We start from the raw sequence: 20,589 nt of genomic DNA, 5'->3' as shown, positions 1-20,589 counted from the left end.
CCCTTCTTTACCGTCCATTCTTGCCACGAGTGGGGTTTCAACGGGGGAGCAGGCGTTTTTCCGACGGCAAGACGATGTGCAAATTTTAGAAAATAAATCTATTTTACTCATTTATTTCCATTTTTAATATTTATTTGTTTCATTTCATTATTTATTTATGGGACATTCCTCAATGTAACGAATGTCGATTTCAACTAAACTCTAAAAATACAATTTATATGTTTCTCTATTCTCTTCAATACGCCTAAAATATATTTAATATATTTACGCATTTATCTTTCTAGGACTGGTGTTTTTGCAATACAGATCTGAGACAAAAAGAGCGTTGCTTCCAAACGAAATCACCTCTATCGATACTGTACGGGCTTTGTTTGTGCGATCATTTCCCAGGCAATTAACCATGCAGTACTTGGAAGGCCCCAATGTCAAAATATATATTCACGATTCCAGTAAGGATATGTTCTACGAGCTGGAGGATGTGCGGTAATAGGAATCTTATATTTGAATGTAGAAAGAAGCGTTTCATATTTTTTGTAACTTTAGATCACATCTACGGGAAATCCGGGATCGTTCCGTTCTCAGATTGTTCGAGTCAAATGAAGTGAGTGCCCCTCAAGTTTTGCCTGGAGGCCCTGGCATTCCACAACCGTTAGCGACACCTGGCGCACCTGGGCTTTGGGACTCAGAACAAGTAAGTGCTCAGATATTGCTTATAATAAGACAGAGAGATATAGCGGCAATGGGAGTAATATGAACATACAAGGCAATATGGGCTACCCTGGATTTGATCTGAAAACAATATTTTAAAGTCTAGTGTCATTATAATCAGCTATACTGCTCATACTCGCATAACAGTCCCATTTGAATTTTTATTTTTATTTTTTTTTTGCTTCATGAATAGCCTTCATTTATTGTGTAGTTTTCAAAATGTTTCTCAAAATTGTATATTTGTATGGACAAAATGCGAAAAAATACCATGTCATGTGCGTCCCATATTGAAAATAACTCGCATAACAGTCCCATCAGTTGAATACGACGAAATTGAAGCAAAATCATTTCTATTATGATTTCTTTAATTTTCTACAATGGTATTCAATTCATAAAAAAAAGAAATCATACAAATTACAGTGGTTTTCATAATTTTTATTTGAGAAAAACTTGATATTTTACATGAAAGTTTTCCCAGAATGCCTTCTGTAGCGAAATGTTGTAGAACCTTTTGAAGCCTTCTTAGAGTAATAAGTATAATCGCTTCCCTGAATCAAAGCTTTCGTTGTTCTTTACTGTTGTCCTCCAGATAAATCTTCGGTACTCTCATCTTCCATTGATAGAGGGTAGATGAAGGATTTTTGGCCAGCGCAGAACTGCCCATACTCGCATAACAGTCCCATTTATATAGGAAATCCCATAGAATATGGTACTGTTATGCGAGTATGGGCAGAGAACTGCACACGTCGCTACTGATATCATTGACAAGGTTTTCATGGTAAAACTGAGTGTTTGCGCCATGTAATGCTGAGAAATGAGAAGGTTTTAGACATGCAGCAAGATTGTTCAAATCAATGGAACCGCTATAAGCTTGCAGGCCAAACCTTGCTTCAATTTTTACCTTGGTCTGTTTCAAGTCCTACACCGACATCCAAATGTTAGGCTGCAGGTGGTTGCATTGAAATTTTAATTTTGGCCGGTGCAACAGTCAAATCTTAGCCAAGAAATTGTACAGTACTATTACTGTTATCACCATGTTATTGTACCTACAACATTGAGGGACATTACTGCGAATACTAACAACTGCAAAAGGAATTGGGTTCGGAATCCATCGTAAAGCCTGATTTGCTGCTGGAAAGGAATCACTGAAGAAATTTCTCGCCGATTCCTTGCAGAAATTTTCTACAGCGACTCCCGTTTGAACTGACATTTCTTTTCAACTGCGTACTGTGCATTGCGCGATTATTTATCGCGACGGCGATTTTGAGAACTTCTTGAAATGCGTGTAGATCGCCGCATTTACTTCAAATCGTTTTGGTGTCTTCTGCGCGATTATTCCTGATTGTCCAAACTATTTGAAGTACCTGCGGCGATCTACAAGCGTTTTTTAAGATAGTTGGCGGGAGAATTTTTCGCACCACTCATTATACTGCAATTAGAAAAAAGCGCTTACTTGATCGATTTAAAGATAGGCCAAAAATTACTTGTCAGCAGCGGATCAGGCTTAAACATGAAAATGAATGTGTCAAGGAGCACGTTAACAAAGTAAGCGAGTCCCAAGTAATGGGACTGATATGCGGGTATATTTGTGTTCGACGAATGAAATACTTGGATAACGAGTCCTATTTGCTAGTACAGGTCGGACTCGATTATCCGGTGTATCGATTTTTTTTTTCACTCCGGATAATCGAATCACTAAGAAAAAAATTGAAATCTTCGATAAAAGAACTTAAATATTATCTTTTTTTCAATGTTTTATTTATATGATGCGGTGGTGTAGGCAGAATTATTTCTAGGAAAAGTAGGGGTCTTTACAAAAAAAAATAAAATTTTTCGATCAGCATACACAAAACCCACTTTTTCAAACCCCCCTTTTCTTAAATACGTTCAAAACTGCAAAACCATTCATATTGTATACTGCCCATAGAAGCAAAACTGTCCCATATTGATTTTCGAACTAACACCTTTTTTCATCGCAACATTCATGTTTTAATATGTACTTCACTAGGCATATGAAAATTTATACACTTTGTTTGAAAATGTTGGTGGAAAAATATGAAGTTGGTGCAGTCCCATATTGAAAAATAAAGGCATAACAGTCTCTATATGAACTTTTAACCCCAATAGCAACTGCAAAACTGGAATTACGTTCAACTTAATATTTTTTACTGAACAATATTAGTAAATTGAGTATTCTGTGGGGTGGAGCTAAATGAATATTGCATTCAAAAATTTACTATAAAATTATAAACATGTGTATGAAAATGCAAACTTCAAACTTTGAGTGCTGTTTTCTCAATGCCTACTTATTCCATATGGGACAGTTATTCCTTTATGGGCAGTATATTGCAGTATCAAATTACACTGCCCACACTATTATGGGTCACCTTGTCATGATTATTAGTCACTTCATTCTACATGCTGTAACCAGTGTCAGTATGATGTCTAGTGTTGATGAGATTTGTCGCGTTTAGTTTCGTAAATGTGTTGTAAAGAAAAAGAAAACGTTTGTAGATAGGTTAGAGTAGAATGTCCTGAAAACTCCCACGAACGCAGCCAACACAGCTCCACCCTATAGAAGGACGAGGATAGTACCGCTAGTCACCACCAGGGCTGCGCTAAACCACACGAATGGGCGGCCATGGGGGTGGCGAAATGGGTGGCCATGATGAGGCGGATCATCGATGACGTAGATGGACGAAGATGGGTCAACGACCAAAGGTTCGGGGTCAATGATCACCAGAACGACACTTCATTAGCCTGGTGATCATTGGAGAAGAACGTCGTTATTAAAAGCTAAGAGCAAGTGCTGTGCAATATTAAATTGAGTTTAATAGTAGAGAGGAGGAAAGTGTTAAGGATAACTGGACTTCCAGGTAAACCAGAACCCAAATTACCCCGAACCAAGGCCAACCGAGCAGTTCCTAATACTCGCCCTTTTGTACCATGTACTTCATCCATAGGACCTCGCGGTTTTCATTCAAAATCGTTACTGAAGAACCTGTAGTGTGTCCCTAAACCCCTGAAGTTCGACCTTCAAGTGCGCCACAAAACCCAGGTTTCCCAGTGAATCTACGGATCACTGAAGCCTCGAGTCCGTCACCACACTCGAGGGGCGCACGGGACAGGCAGGAGGTCCACGAGAGGCTGCAGCCGAAGCAGGAGAGTAGTGAAGGACCATTCATCCGCCCCTGGCCAGGAGAGAAGGAGAAGTTTAAGCGGTCGACAGAGGAGTGGAGAAGGTGCCGCAGTGCGCGGGGCCCCGAAGAAGTGAAGGAATTGTAAGGTAGGATAGAATAAGAAAGTGGGAGGCGTCGTCCGGTGTTGAGGACGGACGCAAGTAAAGAGAAGGAAAGATTAGTAGAGGGTCAGGAGTAGAACAGGAAGTAGGACGTCAAGGAAGTGGAAATATAAGTGTGCACATAGACCACGAAATAGAGGGAGTTTTACTAGAGCCGATCTGTAAGTGTTTTCTTTCGCGGAGTGTCACGAGCGTAGCGCCGACCCTGAGGCTTGGAGACGGGGGGGTCTCATCTAGGCTGGGAGTAACACGGCCTGCAAGTTACACTTAGGCACCCAACGTGAATTGTCTTTGGCATTCCGTGCTAGGGAAACACTTTAGATTCTGATAACTTTTCTTTGCGGAGGTCTCTGGGAAAACATCTCGAAGTCACTTACGGAATTGACGTCACGAACTACTTTGGAGTTATTCAGAACTTGTAATCATTGTTACCATAACGGAGGTCTTGGAAGTCCCAAGTGGCAAGATAGCTACCAATCATTGTTGAGAACGAATTTAAAACAGAATCGGAGTAATTTGTTAAATTTCGCGATAGAATTCCGGAAGTTATCTTGACCTGTGTGTTTTGGAGAAGAGTGTAGAGAAACACCGAGCAAATCTAGGAATTATATTTCAATTTTAACCGAGTGGACCAATTAGACTTGGTCAGAATTTTTCTAGGATTTTCAAATTATTTAGAGCTTTTGCTAGGAAGCGTGAACAAATTTTAGGTACTTTTTCAAATTAATTTAGCTTTCGAAAAACGAAAGCGTTTACAAAACTAGGTTTTTTTTTCAAATTTTACAGCTTTGTGCTGAAATAGGTTTCTTTTTAATTTAATTCTACTGATTTCCGGTGGATAGAGCTGCAATCATGGAGATGTCAGTGCTGCGTGCACAGTACAGTACGTTGAATACTGCCCACCTCACCGTGGATGAACTCGAACATGAGTTGATAATCCGTCGTATGGACAAACTCGCACCTCGCGCTAGTTTGGAGAGAGCGTTGCGTAGTCGTCTGAAAGAAGAAGATAGTCAGTCAAATGTTGAATACGATTTTGCCAAAGTAAATGTTATTGATGAATTAGAAACATGTGACGATAAATTGAATTCGATCAAGGCGTTTTTGGAGAACAGACGATCGAAGAAAGCTCCAGACCAGGTTTTCAAGAGCAGGTTATTTCACATTCTGCTTCGTATGGAAAGATTGAAAAATCGGGAGTTAAGCGAAGAGTGTATGAATAGCTTGGCTGTAGTGGCTGGAGAGTGTTTGCGCTTGTTGAAGACATACTTTCCGGCTACCTCACATCTCCCGGAGATTAGAGCAGCCGAGTTAGCGATTGTAAACGAAAGTTTAAATCGTATGAGAGGCGAGTTAGTTGAAGGAAATCAACAGCTTGAAGAAGAAATAGAAGAGCTAGTCAACTTAGATGGAGATGAGAATGTAGGAGAACAGGAGCGTAGAATGACGCAAAGAGTAGATGAGAATGAAAATGCCGTTGAAGGAAATCTTGAGGAAGACGAAAATGTAGAAAAGTTGAAGAAAGAACAGGAAAAGCTGTCCGCCGAAAACAAGCAATTGTTAGAGGTAGTCAGCCAGTTGCTTCAACGTATCGAAGTTTTGGAGGCTAAGCAACCAAAACAAGCGATACAAGAACAACAAGCCAAAACGTTCAACAGCACCCACTTAGGCGAAACTGAGAAGGTTCCACCAAAATCTTCTCAGCCAAAGCCGACAGATTTTCTGGAGTGGTTGAAAGACAGGAACAGTTCAATGGATAGTTCAGAGCAGTTAGCAGAACCAAGAAAAGTAGTGGTTGATCCTAGCCAACCGAAATCGTCAGAGAGAGAATGGTCGAAAGTAAATAGCAACCGTTTGCCGGTGCATAAATGGACGATTCGGTATGACGGCATGGACAACGGTAAACGCCTGAATGAGTTTGTGAAGGAGGTTGAGTTCAATGCTCGTTCAGAAGGGTTCTCTGAAGATGAACTGTTTCAGAGTGCTCATCACCTGTTCACTAACAAAGCCAGAGCTTGGTTCATGGAGGTGAATGGTGATTACGAATTAGGGTCTTGGAAAGTGTTAGTTCGCGAACTTAAAAACGAATTCTTACCGATTGACATCGATTACGTCTACGAAAGACAGGCGTATAATCGGAAACAGGGCGCCAAGGAAAAGTTTCAGGACTATTACTTGGACATGGTCCGTATTTTCCGAGGTATGTCCAACCCCTGGGATGATAGGCGCAAGTTTGATGTGCTCTTTCGCAATACGCGTGAGGATGTGCGTATCGCCATGCTTGCTGCCAACGTGACCGACGTAGCTAAAATGAAAGAATTCGGTAAGAAGTTTGATGCGATCAACTGGCAACTATACCAGCGAAATGAAAGATTCTTTAATAATAGGCCAATTCGGGTAGATGAGATTAATCACCACCGACAGAATTTCGCAAATAGACAGGATAGATATAACAAAAATGAATCAGATAGGAGGAAGGAATCGGGAAATTTTAGGCAGAATTTCAATAGAGGTAATGGGCAGAAAGGTTATTGGAAGCAGCGCAGTTCGGGTGAGGAAAACCAAAAAAGGGATGAGTACAAGAAATCGGAGAAATCAGACAACAAAACTCACAATCCTCAGAGACAGAAAAGTCCAACTCCAGGACCGAGTGGAAGTAGTGCCTTACAGCGTATTGTCAAGGCTTACATTCCAATTAAGAAGGGCATTTGCTTCAACTGCCATGAAAATGATCACAGTTTTGAGGAATGTCCTAAGGAGAAACATATGTTTTGTTTCAAATGTGGATTCCCTGGATTCACATTGAAAAACTGTCCTTACTGTCAATCAAAAAACATGCACGAGACTGCTCAGTGAGGCAAGTCAGTCTCCCAAATAACGTAGAAAGTCCTCACGAAATTGTCGCGTCAGAACCTCCAGAAATACTGAACCAACTCGGCTATGAGCAGGTACTCGGTGAGAACTCAGGAAGTGAAGAGATCGCAACCATTGTCACGCTGAGCAACGATCCGAGACCATTTGCGAAGGTTGAGATTCTAGGTATTTCTGTGTTAGGTTTGTTAGACAGCGGTGCGGAGAGGACTGTATTAGGTGTAGGTGTAGGAGGCTGATTAGTTCATTAAAACTGAAAATTAAACCCACGAACACAAATCTGAGAACAGCAGCTGGAGAAAGGTTAGAGGTGATTGGTTCAGCAGACATTCCAATTAGTTTCAACGGTGAAACGAAGATCTTACCCGTAGTGATTGCTCCAAAACTCAATCGTAGATGCATCCTAGGGCGAAAATTTGGGATTCGTCCGACGTTTAGCCAGTCTGTCGAGTCCGTTGACGAAGACACTAACAGGGAGCTAGAAGAAGAAGAACAGTTGAGCGAAGAGCAGGTTCAACAGTTAGAGGAGGTGAAAAAGTTGTTCTTGGTAGCCAGTCCTGGGAATTTTGGAAAGACGGATCTTATTGAACACCGTTTAGATTTTAAGGAGGAGTTTCAGGGAGCGGAACCTGTTCGGAAGGATCCGTACCCCTGGAGTCCAGAAATACAGAAGAAAATACATAATTCCGTCGACAAAATGCTCCAATACAACATTATCGAACCTTCTGAATCTGACTGGGCTCTACCTGTAGTACCAGTAAAGAAACGTGATAGCGAAGAAGTAAGGTTGTGCCTTGACGCTAGAAAGCTCAACGAGCGCACAAAAAGGGATGCGTACCCCCTCCCCCACCAAAATCGCATTTTAAGCCATTTAGGACCATTTAAGTATCTGTCTACTATAGATCTATCCCAAGCCTTTTTACAGGTGTCCTTGGGGCAAGAATCTCGTAAATTTACGGCATTCTCAGTACCAGGGAAGGGTCTATATCAGTTCACACGTTTACCGTTTGGACTGGTAAACAGCCCATCCACCTTAAGCAAACTTATGGACCGTGTTTTAGGGTATGGTGCCCTGGAAACCTTCATTTTTGTATATCTGGATGATATTGTAGTGGCCAGTCATACGTTTGCGGATCATATCCAAAAACTGCGAGAACTTGCGAGACGTCTCAAGGAGGCAAATCTCTACATAAACCTTGAGAAGTCTAACTTTTGCTGCCAAGAACTGCCCTATTTGGGCTACATTTTATCCCGGCCCAAATAGCCGTAGCGGTAAACGCGCAGCTATTCAGCAAGACCAAGCTGAGGGTCGTGGGTTCGAATCCCACCGGTCGAGGATCTTTTCGGGTTGGAAATTTTCTCGACTTCCCACCCAACTAACAATTCAGAGCCACAAACAAGCATGCATGTTTAATTATTGTTCAATAATGGTAATGGCAGCTGAATAAAAAATTTGCTCTATAAAGAGCTGAGAAGGTGCTTTTTTAACACAAACTTAGATCAATGTTCAACGTTATGCATTAGAATGAACAAAAGTTGAATCGCCACTTATTAAACGATTCCGAAGATTCTCATTCGACTAGTCAAGATTGTTCTACAAATGAGCTGAACAAGACATGTTTCCCCCAATTAAAAAGCCAATATTCCACTAAACAAATGTATTTGTATAAAAGGATATTCAGAAGACGAACTAACGTTTTACTTGCGTCGCACTTCAGCTATTCCCACATGTTTAACATAAGCATGAATAAGAGCTGAATAAGTATCTTATAAAATCCTAATTCAGCTTCAGTATATTATAAGAACAGTTGATCCAATAGAGGCCAAAATGACGAATAACAAACACATTGTTCAGCAATAAATAAGCCTTGTAAAAGCGATCACACTATAGCTAAATTTCATAAAATGGACAAAATATCCGAAATATTCCGAATGCATTTCAAAGCTCATTAATTATGCTTTCTTAAAACTTTTGAAATAGCTGTTCAGAAAATAAACATGTTCAGTCTCCAGAAATGCAGAATTATTGTGAAAACAAAAATAAACATTTAAGCTAAGTATTCCGAGTAGGAGCAAAGTACTGACAAACAAAGCGTGATATTGACTTGATTGACATAAGAGATAAAATATCTGAAGACAATATTAAAATTTTGTTCCTGGAACTTCTAAACCTATGAAAAATTTGATGTACGCAGATCTAATGAATAGTTCGCAGCTATTGGTAAAATCTTGCAGAATCTAAATACACTAAGGTTTTTTTTTACACGGTCCCCCGTGCCGTGCAAAAAAAATCCGTGCAAAAAAAAACCGTGCTAATTCTGGAATTTGTGTTAAAATAAACCGTGGTAATTCTAGAATCCGTGGAAAAAGTACCGTGTTAATTCTGAAATCCGTGTGAATAGGAAAAAAAGCCGTGTTAATTCCGAAATCCGTGTAAATAAGTAAAAAAACCGTGTTATTTCCGAATTTTGCGCAAAAAGAGTACCGTGTTAATTCCGAAAGGCGTGTAAAAAAAGCCGTGTAAAAATAAAGCGTGCAAAAAAAAACCGTGTAAAAAAAGACTTTAGTGTATTGCACATTTCTTTCACCACTGGACTATCGCAGAAGTTTTTACAAGTGCGGAAACGCTAATAAAAGTGCGCAATTGCATCAAATCGGGTAGGTGTATTCGGGGGACATATTCTTCGTAAATCAATGAATAAGTGCTCTGAAGTCACCAACAGGATTCAATGCAATTCCGCACTTTTATTCACATTTTCGCACTTATGAGGCTGCACTTTGCAGTCCAGTAGTGAATGAAATACACAATATGACATGCCAATTTTGTTCTAGTAGTTTATTTTAGATATCATTTCCAGATATTTTATATCATATACCTATCAAGTTAATATCACTTTTAGCTATCCATATTATATTTTCTATTGCTAAGCTTTTTTTCGCATTCTCGGGATGTTTTTCCGTACAAGAAAAATGGAAATTTCTTTGACAGAATAGATTAAATAAATTTCTATAGCCAGCTACATTTGAAATGACATTTCTTCACAACTGAATAAATACTGCGCTCTAAGAAAAATGATTTACATGGCCATTTCCGAAAATAAAAATCGCATCAAGATATTCGAATATTTTTCTATTCAGGTGGGTTCTGAGGACTAACCCTTCAAATGATTCAAATATATTCATACAAAGGACTTTTACTTCAATGCATATGTAATAGGTTTATGAAAAACACAAATAAAAAAATAATCAAACTATAATTTATAAAATTATTCAAGTTAATTAATCAGTTTAAAACAAACTAAAACTTATTATGAAATTAGATTAATCATTTCAGACTGTTTTTACTTTGTGTAAATAAACATTATTTTGACCAACATCGACATAAATTTTCTCACTGTGCGCTAAAAATAGCCGACTGAACTCAACTTGGATCAGCACTAAACAGCAGCTGAATAATATGCTTGTTCAGTTGTAGATTAGCGTACCATGTGTTGATTAGACGTTGTCGAATAGAAGCTCGAACATGGTCAATATTCAGCTATGAGAAGTTTATATTTTGCACTGGACGGTATAATCATCAATTCTAGGATGGCGCAGATGGCAAGGCATACCGCTGACGATTGGAAGGTCTCGAGTTCGAATCCAGTAAAAGGCGATTTTTAAATAAGATTGTTATACTATGATAATAATAGTGCACACTACATTTATAAAGTGCCTAGAAAAATATTTTTTTGTTTTTATTAGTCTTTAATTATTTTTAGACCAGCCGTATAAAAGCTGAACTAAATGCTTGTAAAACGTTTTTAAAGCCGAAAAATAAAGTTGGTATTCAACGACATGCTTTAAAGTTTCTCCAAATTTGTGTGAACAATGCTTTAACAAAGGTTGGCAATGGAAATTATTCAAATGTTATAGAACATGATGCTGGATAAAACTGCCATAATGATGTTTGTTAAATGAGTGAATGTTAGTTGGGCAGGGCATAGAGTATCTTCGTACCTGCCACACGATATACGCATGCAAAAATGGTCATTGGCATAGTAAGCTCTCAGTTAATAACTGTGGAAGTGCTCATAAGAACATTAAGCTGAGAAGCAGGCTCTGTCCCAGTGGGGACGTAACGCCAGAAAAGAAGAAGAGAAGTTTATCCCGAGCAGGTCTTAGACCTAACCCAGATTCGGTCCAAGCGATATTGGGTTTTGAGGTCCCAAACTCGGTGCGTTCATTAAGGCGATTCCTCGGTATGGTCAACTACTACCGTAGGTTCATCGATAAATTTAGTGAACTCACTGCACCTCTCACCGATTTGCTTAAAAACAAGCCGAAGAGAGTGCAGTGGAACAACGCAGCAAATGAAGCTTTTAAGGCCATTAAAGAGAAGCTGATATCAGCGCCTCTGATGGCCAACCCAGACTTTAGTCTGCCTTTTTGTGTCCAAACAGATGCAAGTGACACGGCAATCGCTGGAGTTCTTACGCAGGTCCAGAATGGGGAGGAAAGGGTGATTGCGTACCATTCCGAAAAGTTAAAGGGCGCAGAACTGAACTATCATGCAGCGGAAAAGGAGGGACTAGCCGCCTTACGCTGCATTGATAAATTCAGGTGCTACATTGAGGGCACACACTTTATTCTAATGACCGATTCATCAGCTTTGACCTTTATAATGAAGGCCAAATGGAGGTCATCTTCACGTCTGAGCAGGTGGAGTATTACGCTACAGCAATACGACATGGAAGTGAAGCACAGGAAAGGGAAGGACAACATTGTACCGGATGCCCTTTCCCGATCAATCGAAGCTCTAGAAGTAGAGGATGAGGACGAGTGGTACAAAAATTTGTACAATGCTGTCGAAGAAGCTCCCGAAAATTATATGGATTTCCGAATAGACGGTGGCAAATTGTACAAACTTGTGTCAGCCCGATCAGATGTCCTGGATTACAGCTTCAGTGGAAGGAATGCGTCCCAGAATCATCTCGTCCACAAATCATGAAGCAGGAGCACGATGATAACTTGCACATCGGCTTCGAAAAATGTGTGGAAAAACTCAAAAGGCGGTATTACTGGCCTCGAATGAGTGTCAACCTAAAAAAGTATATAAGCAACTGCGTTTCGTGCAAAGAAAACAAACCGTCGACAATTTCTACTGCACCTCAAATGGGCCAACAACGGATCGCAACCAAACCGTTCCAGATCATTTGTATGGACTACATTCAGTCTTTACCCCGGAGCAAGCAGGGAAATGCACACTTATTGGTCATTCTTGACATTTTCTCTAAGTATTGCCTGCTTGTCCCGGTGAAGAAGATCTCGTCCGCTAGTCTGTGCAAGATCGTGGAAGAGTTGTGGCTGCGAAAGTTGTCGGTGCCCCAATATCTGATTTCCGACAATGCAACAACGTTCTTGTCGAAAGAGTTCCAAGATCTGTTAAAAAAGTACGAGATCCAACACTGGGCTAATGCTCGTCACAGGAGTCAGGCGAATCCTGCGGAACGTTTGAACCGTACAATCAACGCGATGATCAGATCATACGTCCGATCAGATCAACGTCTGTGGGACACTAAAGTGTCGGAGATGGAGTACGTGTTGAACAACACAGTTCACTCGTCAACCAAATTCTCTCCACATCGAATCGTGTTCGGAAATGAGATCATGACTCGTGGATCTGACCACCGTTTAGAGAGTAACGAGGAACTCACCGATGAAGTTCGTATGGAGAAGATGAGAGGTGTGTCCAAAAAGGTGTGGGAGATGGTTGTAGAAAACCTAAAAAGGACACACGAGAGTACGAAAAGGCAGTACGATTTACGGCACAAGAGGTATTCACCAACATTCGATGTAGGACAGCGAGTGTATAAGAGGTCATTCCGACAATCCTCAGCTGGGCACGCAGTGGCGTAGCTAGGGTTTTTGGGGCCCGGTGCGGAGTCAAATTTGGAGGCCCTTCCAAACAGGGGTGTGCGTCGTTAGGAAACATACAATTGACATATGACTAGTCAACAAAGCTGGTAGCGGTAGTATCTTAAAATATGAACTTAGAGACTTCAAGCCTGAAAAACATGACATTGATGAGACATTGATCAGGAATCATGTTTCAATAAGGCCTTTTCAGAGAATCCAACCAGTCATCTCTCAGAGAGTCTTTCCTAAACAAATCAGTGGGGAATTCCCGTGATGTTACGTCAAATATTAGTATATGTATTTTATGATTTCCTGAGAATGAAATTCAGGTGTTCGCTTAAAGTTTCCTTCAGTTTATAATTCGAAGCTTTCTTCAGGAGTTTATTGAGCGATTTCATCACACATTTCAAAAGAAATCAATCCCAGATTTGCGTTCAGGATACCTTGAACAATTAATCCAAGATTTTTTCCAAAGATACTGTAAGAAATTACTATAGGGATTTCTTCAAAGATTTGTCTCTCAAGGAAATTATCTCTACGGAACTCATCCAGCCACTCTACCATAGAATTCACCAGAAATTCCTTTAACATTTTTTCTTATTTTCGTTCAAAGTTTCTTTAATATTGCTACAAGAGATTTATCGTAAAATACCTTGGGGAATTTTGTGCAAGTTTTCATGTTTCCTTTAGGAATTTCTCAATGAGTTCTTCCAAAAATAGAAAATAATATATAAAAGGATTCTTCAAGCATTTCTCTTAGAACATCTCCAAGGAGATGCTAAGGATTTTTCTCCAGAAGTAATTTGAGAAATTTCCTTTGAAAAAAATCGTGGATATTTTTTAACTAAATTCTTAATCAATTCTGGTAAAATAGATAATAAATTCCAACAAGAGAGAAGATCTCCGGAAAAATCCTTGAATTAGTATTCCGAAAAGAGTAAATCCCTGGAAAATCTCTTCAACGAATTACATGAATAATTGCTGTAGCATTTTGTGGTCTTAAATCCTAAATGAACTATTAAATAAAATAGAATTTTTCAACAAATATTTCGGAGAAATCACAATTTCTGGAGAAAGGAAACCCCGGTTGAATTTATTGTAAAATTTCTGGAAGAATTCCTAATAGATAGTATGGCATATTCCCTGGTAAAATTTATGGAACAATTCCTGTGAAAATACATGGGGTGATTCCTGAACTGCCGTAATCTGACGAAGTGACGTAAGCACACATTTCAATTTTAAACACATTTTGGGCTATTATACATCAACTATTAAGGTGAAACAGTTTGAAATCAACTTCTAAGATTGCACTAAAACTTCAAAGGCACAAATCTCGCGAAGAAAGCATCCCACAACAGTAAACTTTTTATTTTGGCTTTATCATTAGCAGAAAGCTTAAAATAAGATGATCAGGAACGTTTGCCAACTATTTCTCAAGTTTTGTGCCTTTAAAAACATGAGTAGGGGGAGAAGTCGGCCATTGTGCCGGCCATCTTTGGTTTCCGAGATGTTTCACCATTTTCAAGCCCCATGTCAAAGAGCTACAACATTTTCATTAGTTCTGCAGATAAATTGTAACATGATCTGAAAATTGTAATAACATCTACGACGAATCTTTAAAATAAATTCTGGAATAATCTCTGGAAGAGTCTTTGTACATATTCCTGAAGAAAACTGTTGATGAATCACTGAGAGAATTCCTTAAGCTTTCTATAAAAATTTCTATGATGAATCCGTAAACCAATGGAAAAGCCGCGTAGTAATCTTCGGAGCACAAACATTCATTATAAAATCTTTGGAGACCGGCATTGCTGAGAATTTAGTTCACAATAGAAATGTTTCTAAAGCTGTTCCTGGCTTCCCAGTCTCAAGTTATAGAGGGCCCCCAGATATTTGATGATTTACAAAATAATGTATTATTGAATCCAAAAACACGATAGTATGTTAAAAATTACTGTTCCATAGGGTTTAAATGAACGCTACATGTATGAATATAACAAGCTACAGGGGCCCCTACACATAACCAATTCAGATTCCCTTACAATCTGATTTTCCCTTGCTGTATACATTAAAGTTCGTTCAAAACTGATGTTCTACTGCTACGAGAAATATTACCTTTGATTTCGGGGCCCCTAGGAACCGGGGGCCCGGTGCGGACCGCACCCACCGCACCCCCCTAGCTACGCTACTGTGGGCACGACTACAACGCCAAGCTCGGCCCAGTCTACACCCCTTGCATCATTGTTGCCAAAAAGGGTACCAGCTCATACGAACTCTCCGACATGAATGGAAAATCTCTCGGCGTCTTTTCGTCGGCAGATTTAAAGGCGTAGTCAACACTCCATGGTACGTCTTGTTCCTGAGAATCGAGTGGTCGAATCGGTTGACGACAGGTTTTCCGTAAAATCCTCATCAGGAAGTCACGTCAGATACCATTCGCATAAGCTCAATTCGGGGATGGAACAAACGGACACATTCAAATGTGTGCAGCTGCAGATGCATTCATTCATCAATGCCCATCGTTAACGAACGAGGCATCGCATCCATTCAAAAATCCTAGGAAACCGTAGAATATTTTAATAATTTTGTGAAGAAAAATTTTATGTGTTATTTTCTCTTTTTGTTTTTAATTTGTTTGTTTTAAACCGTGTTGGAAAGTGTTGGAAATTATAGAATTAAATATGTATTCAAATGCAAAGTACGTTTTATCATTTAGCTAGCTTCCTTGTAAATGGACCAGTCTAAGGTTGCTATGCTAGTGGTAGATGAGAGTGAGCATGAAAAATAGTATATCCATAGAGCATGGGCTAGGCAAGATTGAGCCACAGAAACTATTACCACAATAATTGTTGGAAACAAATAACTAGACAAACATACTTAGAATAACCTATTAACGCTTACAATAGTTTAACGGTACACAGTACAATGAAAGGTACTTACCTGGAATCATGCCTCATGGCAAGCACCACAATGAGCTTCTTGTCAGGAATAAACCTGGAAAACTAGGCCTTTTGAAGAGAATTATACCACCAAAATGATCATTTGGCCAAACTTTCGTCGACGAAATGTCATAAAAATGATAAAAAATCTCCAAAATGCCTAATTTCACAAATTTTTCCTAGCTAGAACCACATTGGATACTTACCACGTTCGAACAATATCCACATATACAGTCCATAAATATAGCTCGATCTTCCCGAACAGCACACAGTTGATCATGATAACGATAACGCGCGTATACAATAGTAGATCGGCCGATCGACAGTGAACTCCGACACTGAGAAATATTACAAAGTACTAAACGAAATGTTTCGTACCATAGTAGAGGGTATCTCTGCAACATTGTTTTTGTAAATAATAATTCCGGAATTTAGTTTGATTATTTTGCATGTAGTTTCAATTGTAGAATGTGTAGTATTTTTATTGTTGTATAAGCAACATTTTTATTTGGTGATAGGTAATTTTTTAATTCGTTGTAAATATTTTTAAATTGTTTCTCATCAATGTTGGTCAATAAAATTTAGTATCTTGGGTACGTTGGAGACCGGAGTCTTAGGACGTTGATGGTCAGTAGACGGTTGAACCTTTAATTGCGTGGAGTTGGCTAAGCCAACGATGATGCCTTATGACCCCGTCCCATGTATATGCTAAAATAAAATGCGCTTTTACCCGGGTGGATTTTTGAAATTGAAGGAGTGGAGCAGTGTGTCAAGATTTTGTCTATTTCATTGTAAAAAAATAAGTGTCTGTCAACGATGTTTGTGAATTTCAGGTTCAGAGGTACGTGTTAAGTTGCCAGAGTGTTGAGTGTGTAAATTAAAAAAATATTAGTTCCACTAATATTTTTTTTACCCGAGCGGGGGGAGAGTGTAACCAGTGTCAGTGTGATGTCTAGTGTTGATGAGATTTGTCGCGTTTAGTTTCGTAAATGTGTTGTAAAGAAAAAGAAAACGTTTGTAGATAGGTTAGAGTAGAATGTCCTGAAAACTCCCACGAACGCAGCCAACACAGCTCCACCCTATAGAAGGACGAGGATAGTACCGCTAGTCACCACCAGGGCTGCGCTAAACCACACGAATGGGCGGCCATGGGGGTGGCGAAATGGGTGGCCATGATGAGGCGGATCATCGATGACGTAGATGGACGAAGATGGGTCAACGACCAAAGGTTCGGGGTCAATGATCACCAGAACGACACTTCATTAGCCTGGTGATCATTGGAGAAGAACGTCGTTATGTAAAGCTAAGAGCAAGTGCTGTGCAATATTAAATTGAGTTTAATAGTAGAGAGGAGGAAAGTGTTAAGGATAACTGGACTTCCAGGTAAACCAGAACCCAAATTACCCCGAACCAAGGCCAACCGAGCAGTTCCTAATACTCGCCCTTTTGTACCATGTACTTCATCCATAGGACCTCGCGGTTTTCATTCAAAATCGTTACTGAAGAACCTGTAGTGTGTCCCTAAACCCCTGAAGTTTGACCTTCAAGTGCGCCACAAAACCCAGGTTTCCCAGTGAATCTACGGATCACTGAAGCCTCGAGTCCGTCACCACACTCGAGGGGCGCACGGGACAGGCAGGAGGTCCACGAGAGGCTGCAGCCGAAGCAGGAGAGTAGTGAAGGACCATTCATCCGCCCCTGGCCAGGAGAGAAGGAGAAGTTTAAGCGGTCGACAGAGGAGTGGAGAAGGTGCTGCAGTGCGCGGGGCCCCGAAGAAGTGAAGGAATTGTAAGGTAGGATAGAATAAGAAAGTGGGAGGCGTCGTCCGGTGTTGAGGACGGACGCAAGTAAAGAGAAGGAAAGATTAGTAGAGGGTCAGGAGTAGAACAGGAAGTAGGGCGTCAAGGAAGTGGAAATATAAGTGTGCACATAGACCACGAAATAGAGGGAGTTTTACTAGAGCCGATCTGTAAGTGTTTTCTTTCGCGGAGTGTCACGAGCGTAGCGCCGACCCTGAGGCTTGGAGACGGGGGGGTCTCATCTAGGCTGGGAGTAACACGGCCTGCAAGTTACAATGCAATTCAAATGGAAATGACCCATAATAGTGGGTGACCCATGATAATGTAACCACTGTACTTAAGATTTATGCATAAAAATTGAAAAACAAGAACATCAAAAAACAAATTTCGGATAATCGAGTCTAAAATTCCGGATAATCGAATCCCGGATATTCGAGTCTCTGAATAATCGAGTCTCCGGATAATCGAGTCCGACCTGTATTTTGGATTTGGACATAAAAAACTACCACTTCAACTTTATTTCAGTAGTTAAAGATTTGTGTATACTTCGGTCATAATGTGTTGAGTAATTCTACCAGGATTTACTACTACCGACAGTAGCGAAACGAATTTTTTTTTCATTATGTTTTAGACGCATTTTTCTCGACATGATGGTTTACCTAATGGGACTGTATTGCGAGTATGGGAAGTAAAGGAGCCCCTCTAAAAAAACCGCAATAATATTTGTTTCAATACTCGAAATATAAAAAAATGTTCAAATTTGTCCTCTTTGTCATGAAAAGCTTATAATTTTGGCGGTTCTCAATTAAAGCTATAAGACAATTATATTTATTATTCTGGTAAATTTTACCAATCCATTGAAACTTCTGTTAATACTGAATAATTCGTGAGCAAAATTTGAAAAGTTCTTAAAAAATATATAAAACAGAATATTATTTAAAAAGCCAAGGGGGTTGGGCAAAACGAGTTATCTAGGTTAATGTGGCCAGATATGTCCCGGAAAAAAGTCCGGGACGTATGTTAGAACTCATCCCCAATGAAGTGCTACTCATATTTAATGTGTGATTTATTTACATTTATATTCAATCTAAGACATGTACTTAACTTAGTATTAATACTTAGTTAATTGTAATAAAAAGTATTGACACTGTACTGCTAAGTTAAAAATTGCTCTGTCCCGGATAATCCGGGACGTCTGGTCACTACAATCTCGGTTTAAGCAAAAAATGTTCTTTTCAACATAATAATGCATTGCCTAAATATACTAGATAATTGTTTTACTGCATATTCATCTTGGTGCTTCATTCTAAGTGGAACACTTTGCTAGAAAATAGGTTGAACCAGTAGGTGAATTCCGGCGAACAATTTCTTCGAAGAGAAGAAATTTTCTTCCATTACGCACCAGCAAGAAAATTTTCTTTTCTTCGAAGAAAATACGCGCCGGAATTCGCCTACAGGTGTCACAATTTAATACTAAAATTACGAGGTCTGTTTACTATGTATTATGTATGTAATAAGCCGCTAGATTTGTTAATTTTAAGCATAGCTTATACAATATTTTTTCCAATATGATACTGTTTATGATTAGCTTTTCTCAATATTGTTCAAAGAAAAATCATACGATTGAATGCCCATACTGAATAGTTGTGCCATTACTGCTACGGCTATCTCAAATCTCAATCGATTTGTATTGTTTCTTCCGAACCCTCATGATATTTATAATATTTATGTCGATTTTAGCTAGCAAATCTTTTATCTTTTATCTATATGAATAAAAATGGAAAGGTGTTTGTATGTCACGAAGGCTTGAGAACGGGTCAACAGATTTGCACAATTCTTTTACTGTTGTATTCGACTGGGGATGCGACGTGTTCGTGCAGGAAAAAAGTCTATGAAAGTTTTCGGAATAGTCAGGGAAACTGGAGAAAACTAATTTGTAATTTCGTATGGGAGATTTCATGACATTTTTCAACAGCCTACTTGATGGCAAGACGAAGTTTGCCGGGACCACTAGTCTATCTATATAGATAAAAATGGAATGGTGATTGTATGTCACTAAATGGCTTCAGAACGGGTCAACGGATTTGAATGATTCTTCCTCCGTTTTGTTCGTGAAGGGTCCCAACGTGTTTGTGTGCATAAAAATCCCAGCATATTTACAGGGAAAGTCGGAAAAACGAGAGTGAACGGAACTGTCATTTGGTATGGGTTCCAAAACGTTTTTCAACAGCCTACTTAATGGCAAGACGAAGTTTGCCGGGACCACTAGTTGAAAATAATCTATTTTTTTTGTTTGAACTTGTACCCTATTTTCCTGTAAGTTGGTTTCAAACAAACAACTTACAGGAAAAGAGATATACCCAAAGTTTTGTTTATTTTCAATCATCTTAGAGTGATATTATTGAACAAAAAAGCAACACTCATGGATTTATTATTTTAAAACTTACACAAATACATTTGTTTATGCTCATTAATTAGAAAAAAAAATAATTCAAATGTAGTTAATAATTATTAAATTAATATTTTTTTTTAAATTCCAGAGCTACTTCAGTGAACCGGAATTCGATTCAGATTACAGGCATCAGCATATTCATAAGAGTAAGGTAAGTGAAAATATTACATACATTAGATAACGCAATAACATCCACAAAAAAGTCAAAATCAAACTTGTATGCGAATTACATTCTGCGACTTGCATAATAAATTTAGAGGACTTTATCTAACTTATTTATGAATTATTTTCAATTAAATTTATAAAATTTTGTGAGCTTGAAACGGTTTGAACTTTGAAAGAGTTTTGGACAAAAAGCTTTAACATATTTTCAAAATACCGTCCAGCTCCTAGAATTCAAAGGAAGATCAGAAAGATTTTTGAATTGTTTAACAAATTTCTGCTCTGTATATCTAAACTTCCATAAAAGAGCAAAGTTCAATAGCCAAGCCATTGGGGTGCATTAGAGCTCGTCCATTAATTACGTAAGGGTTTATGTGTGGAGGCAGGATTTTAGATTTCTCACGCACCACATTATTAATAGACAGACCCTTATGAGATATTGGCTGTTGAAAATGCTAA

At 39.1% G+C, this 20,589-nt stretch overlaps 1 protein-coding gene across 14 annotated transcripts in view; it reads left to right on the top strand.

The window, feature by feature from the left end:
* Positions 1-20,589, top strand: part of LOC5574827 (coiled-coil domain-containing protein AGAP005037) — a 302,411-nt gene that overhangs the window by 46,071 nt on the left and 235,751 nt on the right. For all 14 annotated transcript variants that reach the window (XM_021844163.1, XM_021844162.1, XM_021844160.1 and 11 more), the window contains 3 exons: positions 285-483; positions 544-691; positions 20,057-20,119. In XM_021844163.1, the coding sequence (XP_021699855.1) occupies positions 285-483; positions 544-691; positions 20,057-20,119 (410 nt within the window). The remainder of the gene's footprint in view (positions 1-284; positions 484-543; positions 692-20,056; positions 20,120-20,589) is intronic.

The sequence above is a fragment of the Aedes aegypti genome, chromosome 2, assembly GCF_002204515.2.
Source record: "Aedes aegypti strain LVP_AGWG chromosome 2, AaegL5.0 Primary Assembly, whole genome shotgun sequence".
Taxonomy (NCBI): Eukaryota; Metazoa; Arthropoda; class Insecta; order Diptera; family Culicidae; genus Aedes; species Aedes aegypti.
Note: the sequence above shows the minus strand (reverse complement) of the source record. Positions and strands in the feature narration are given on the sequence as shown.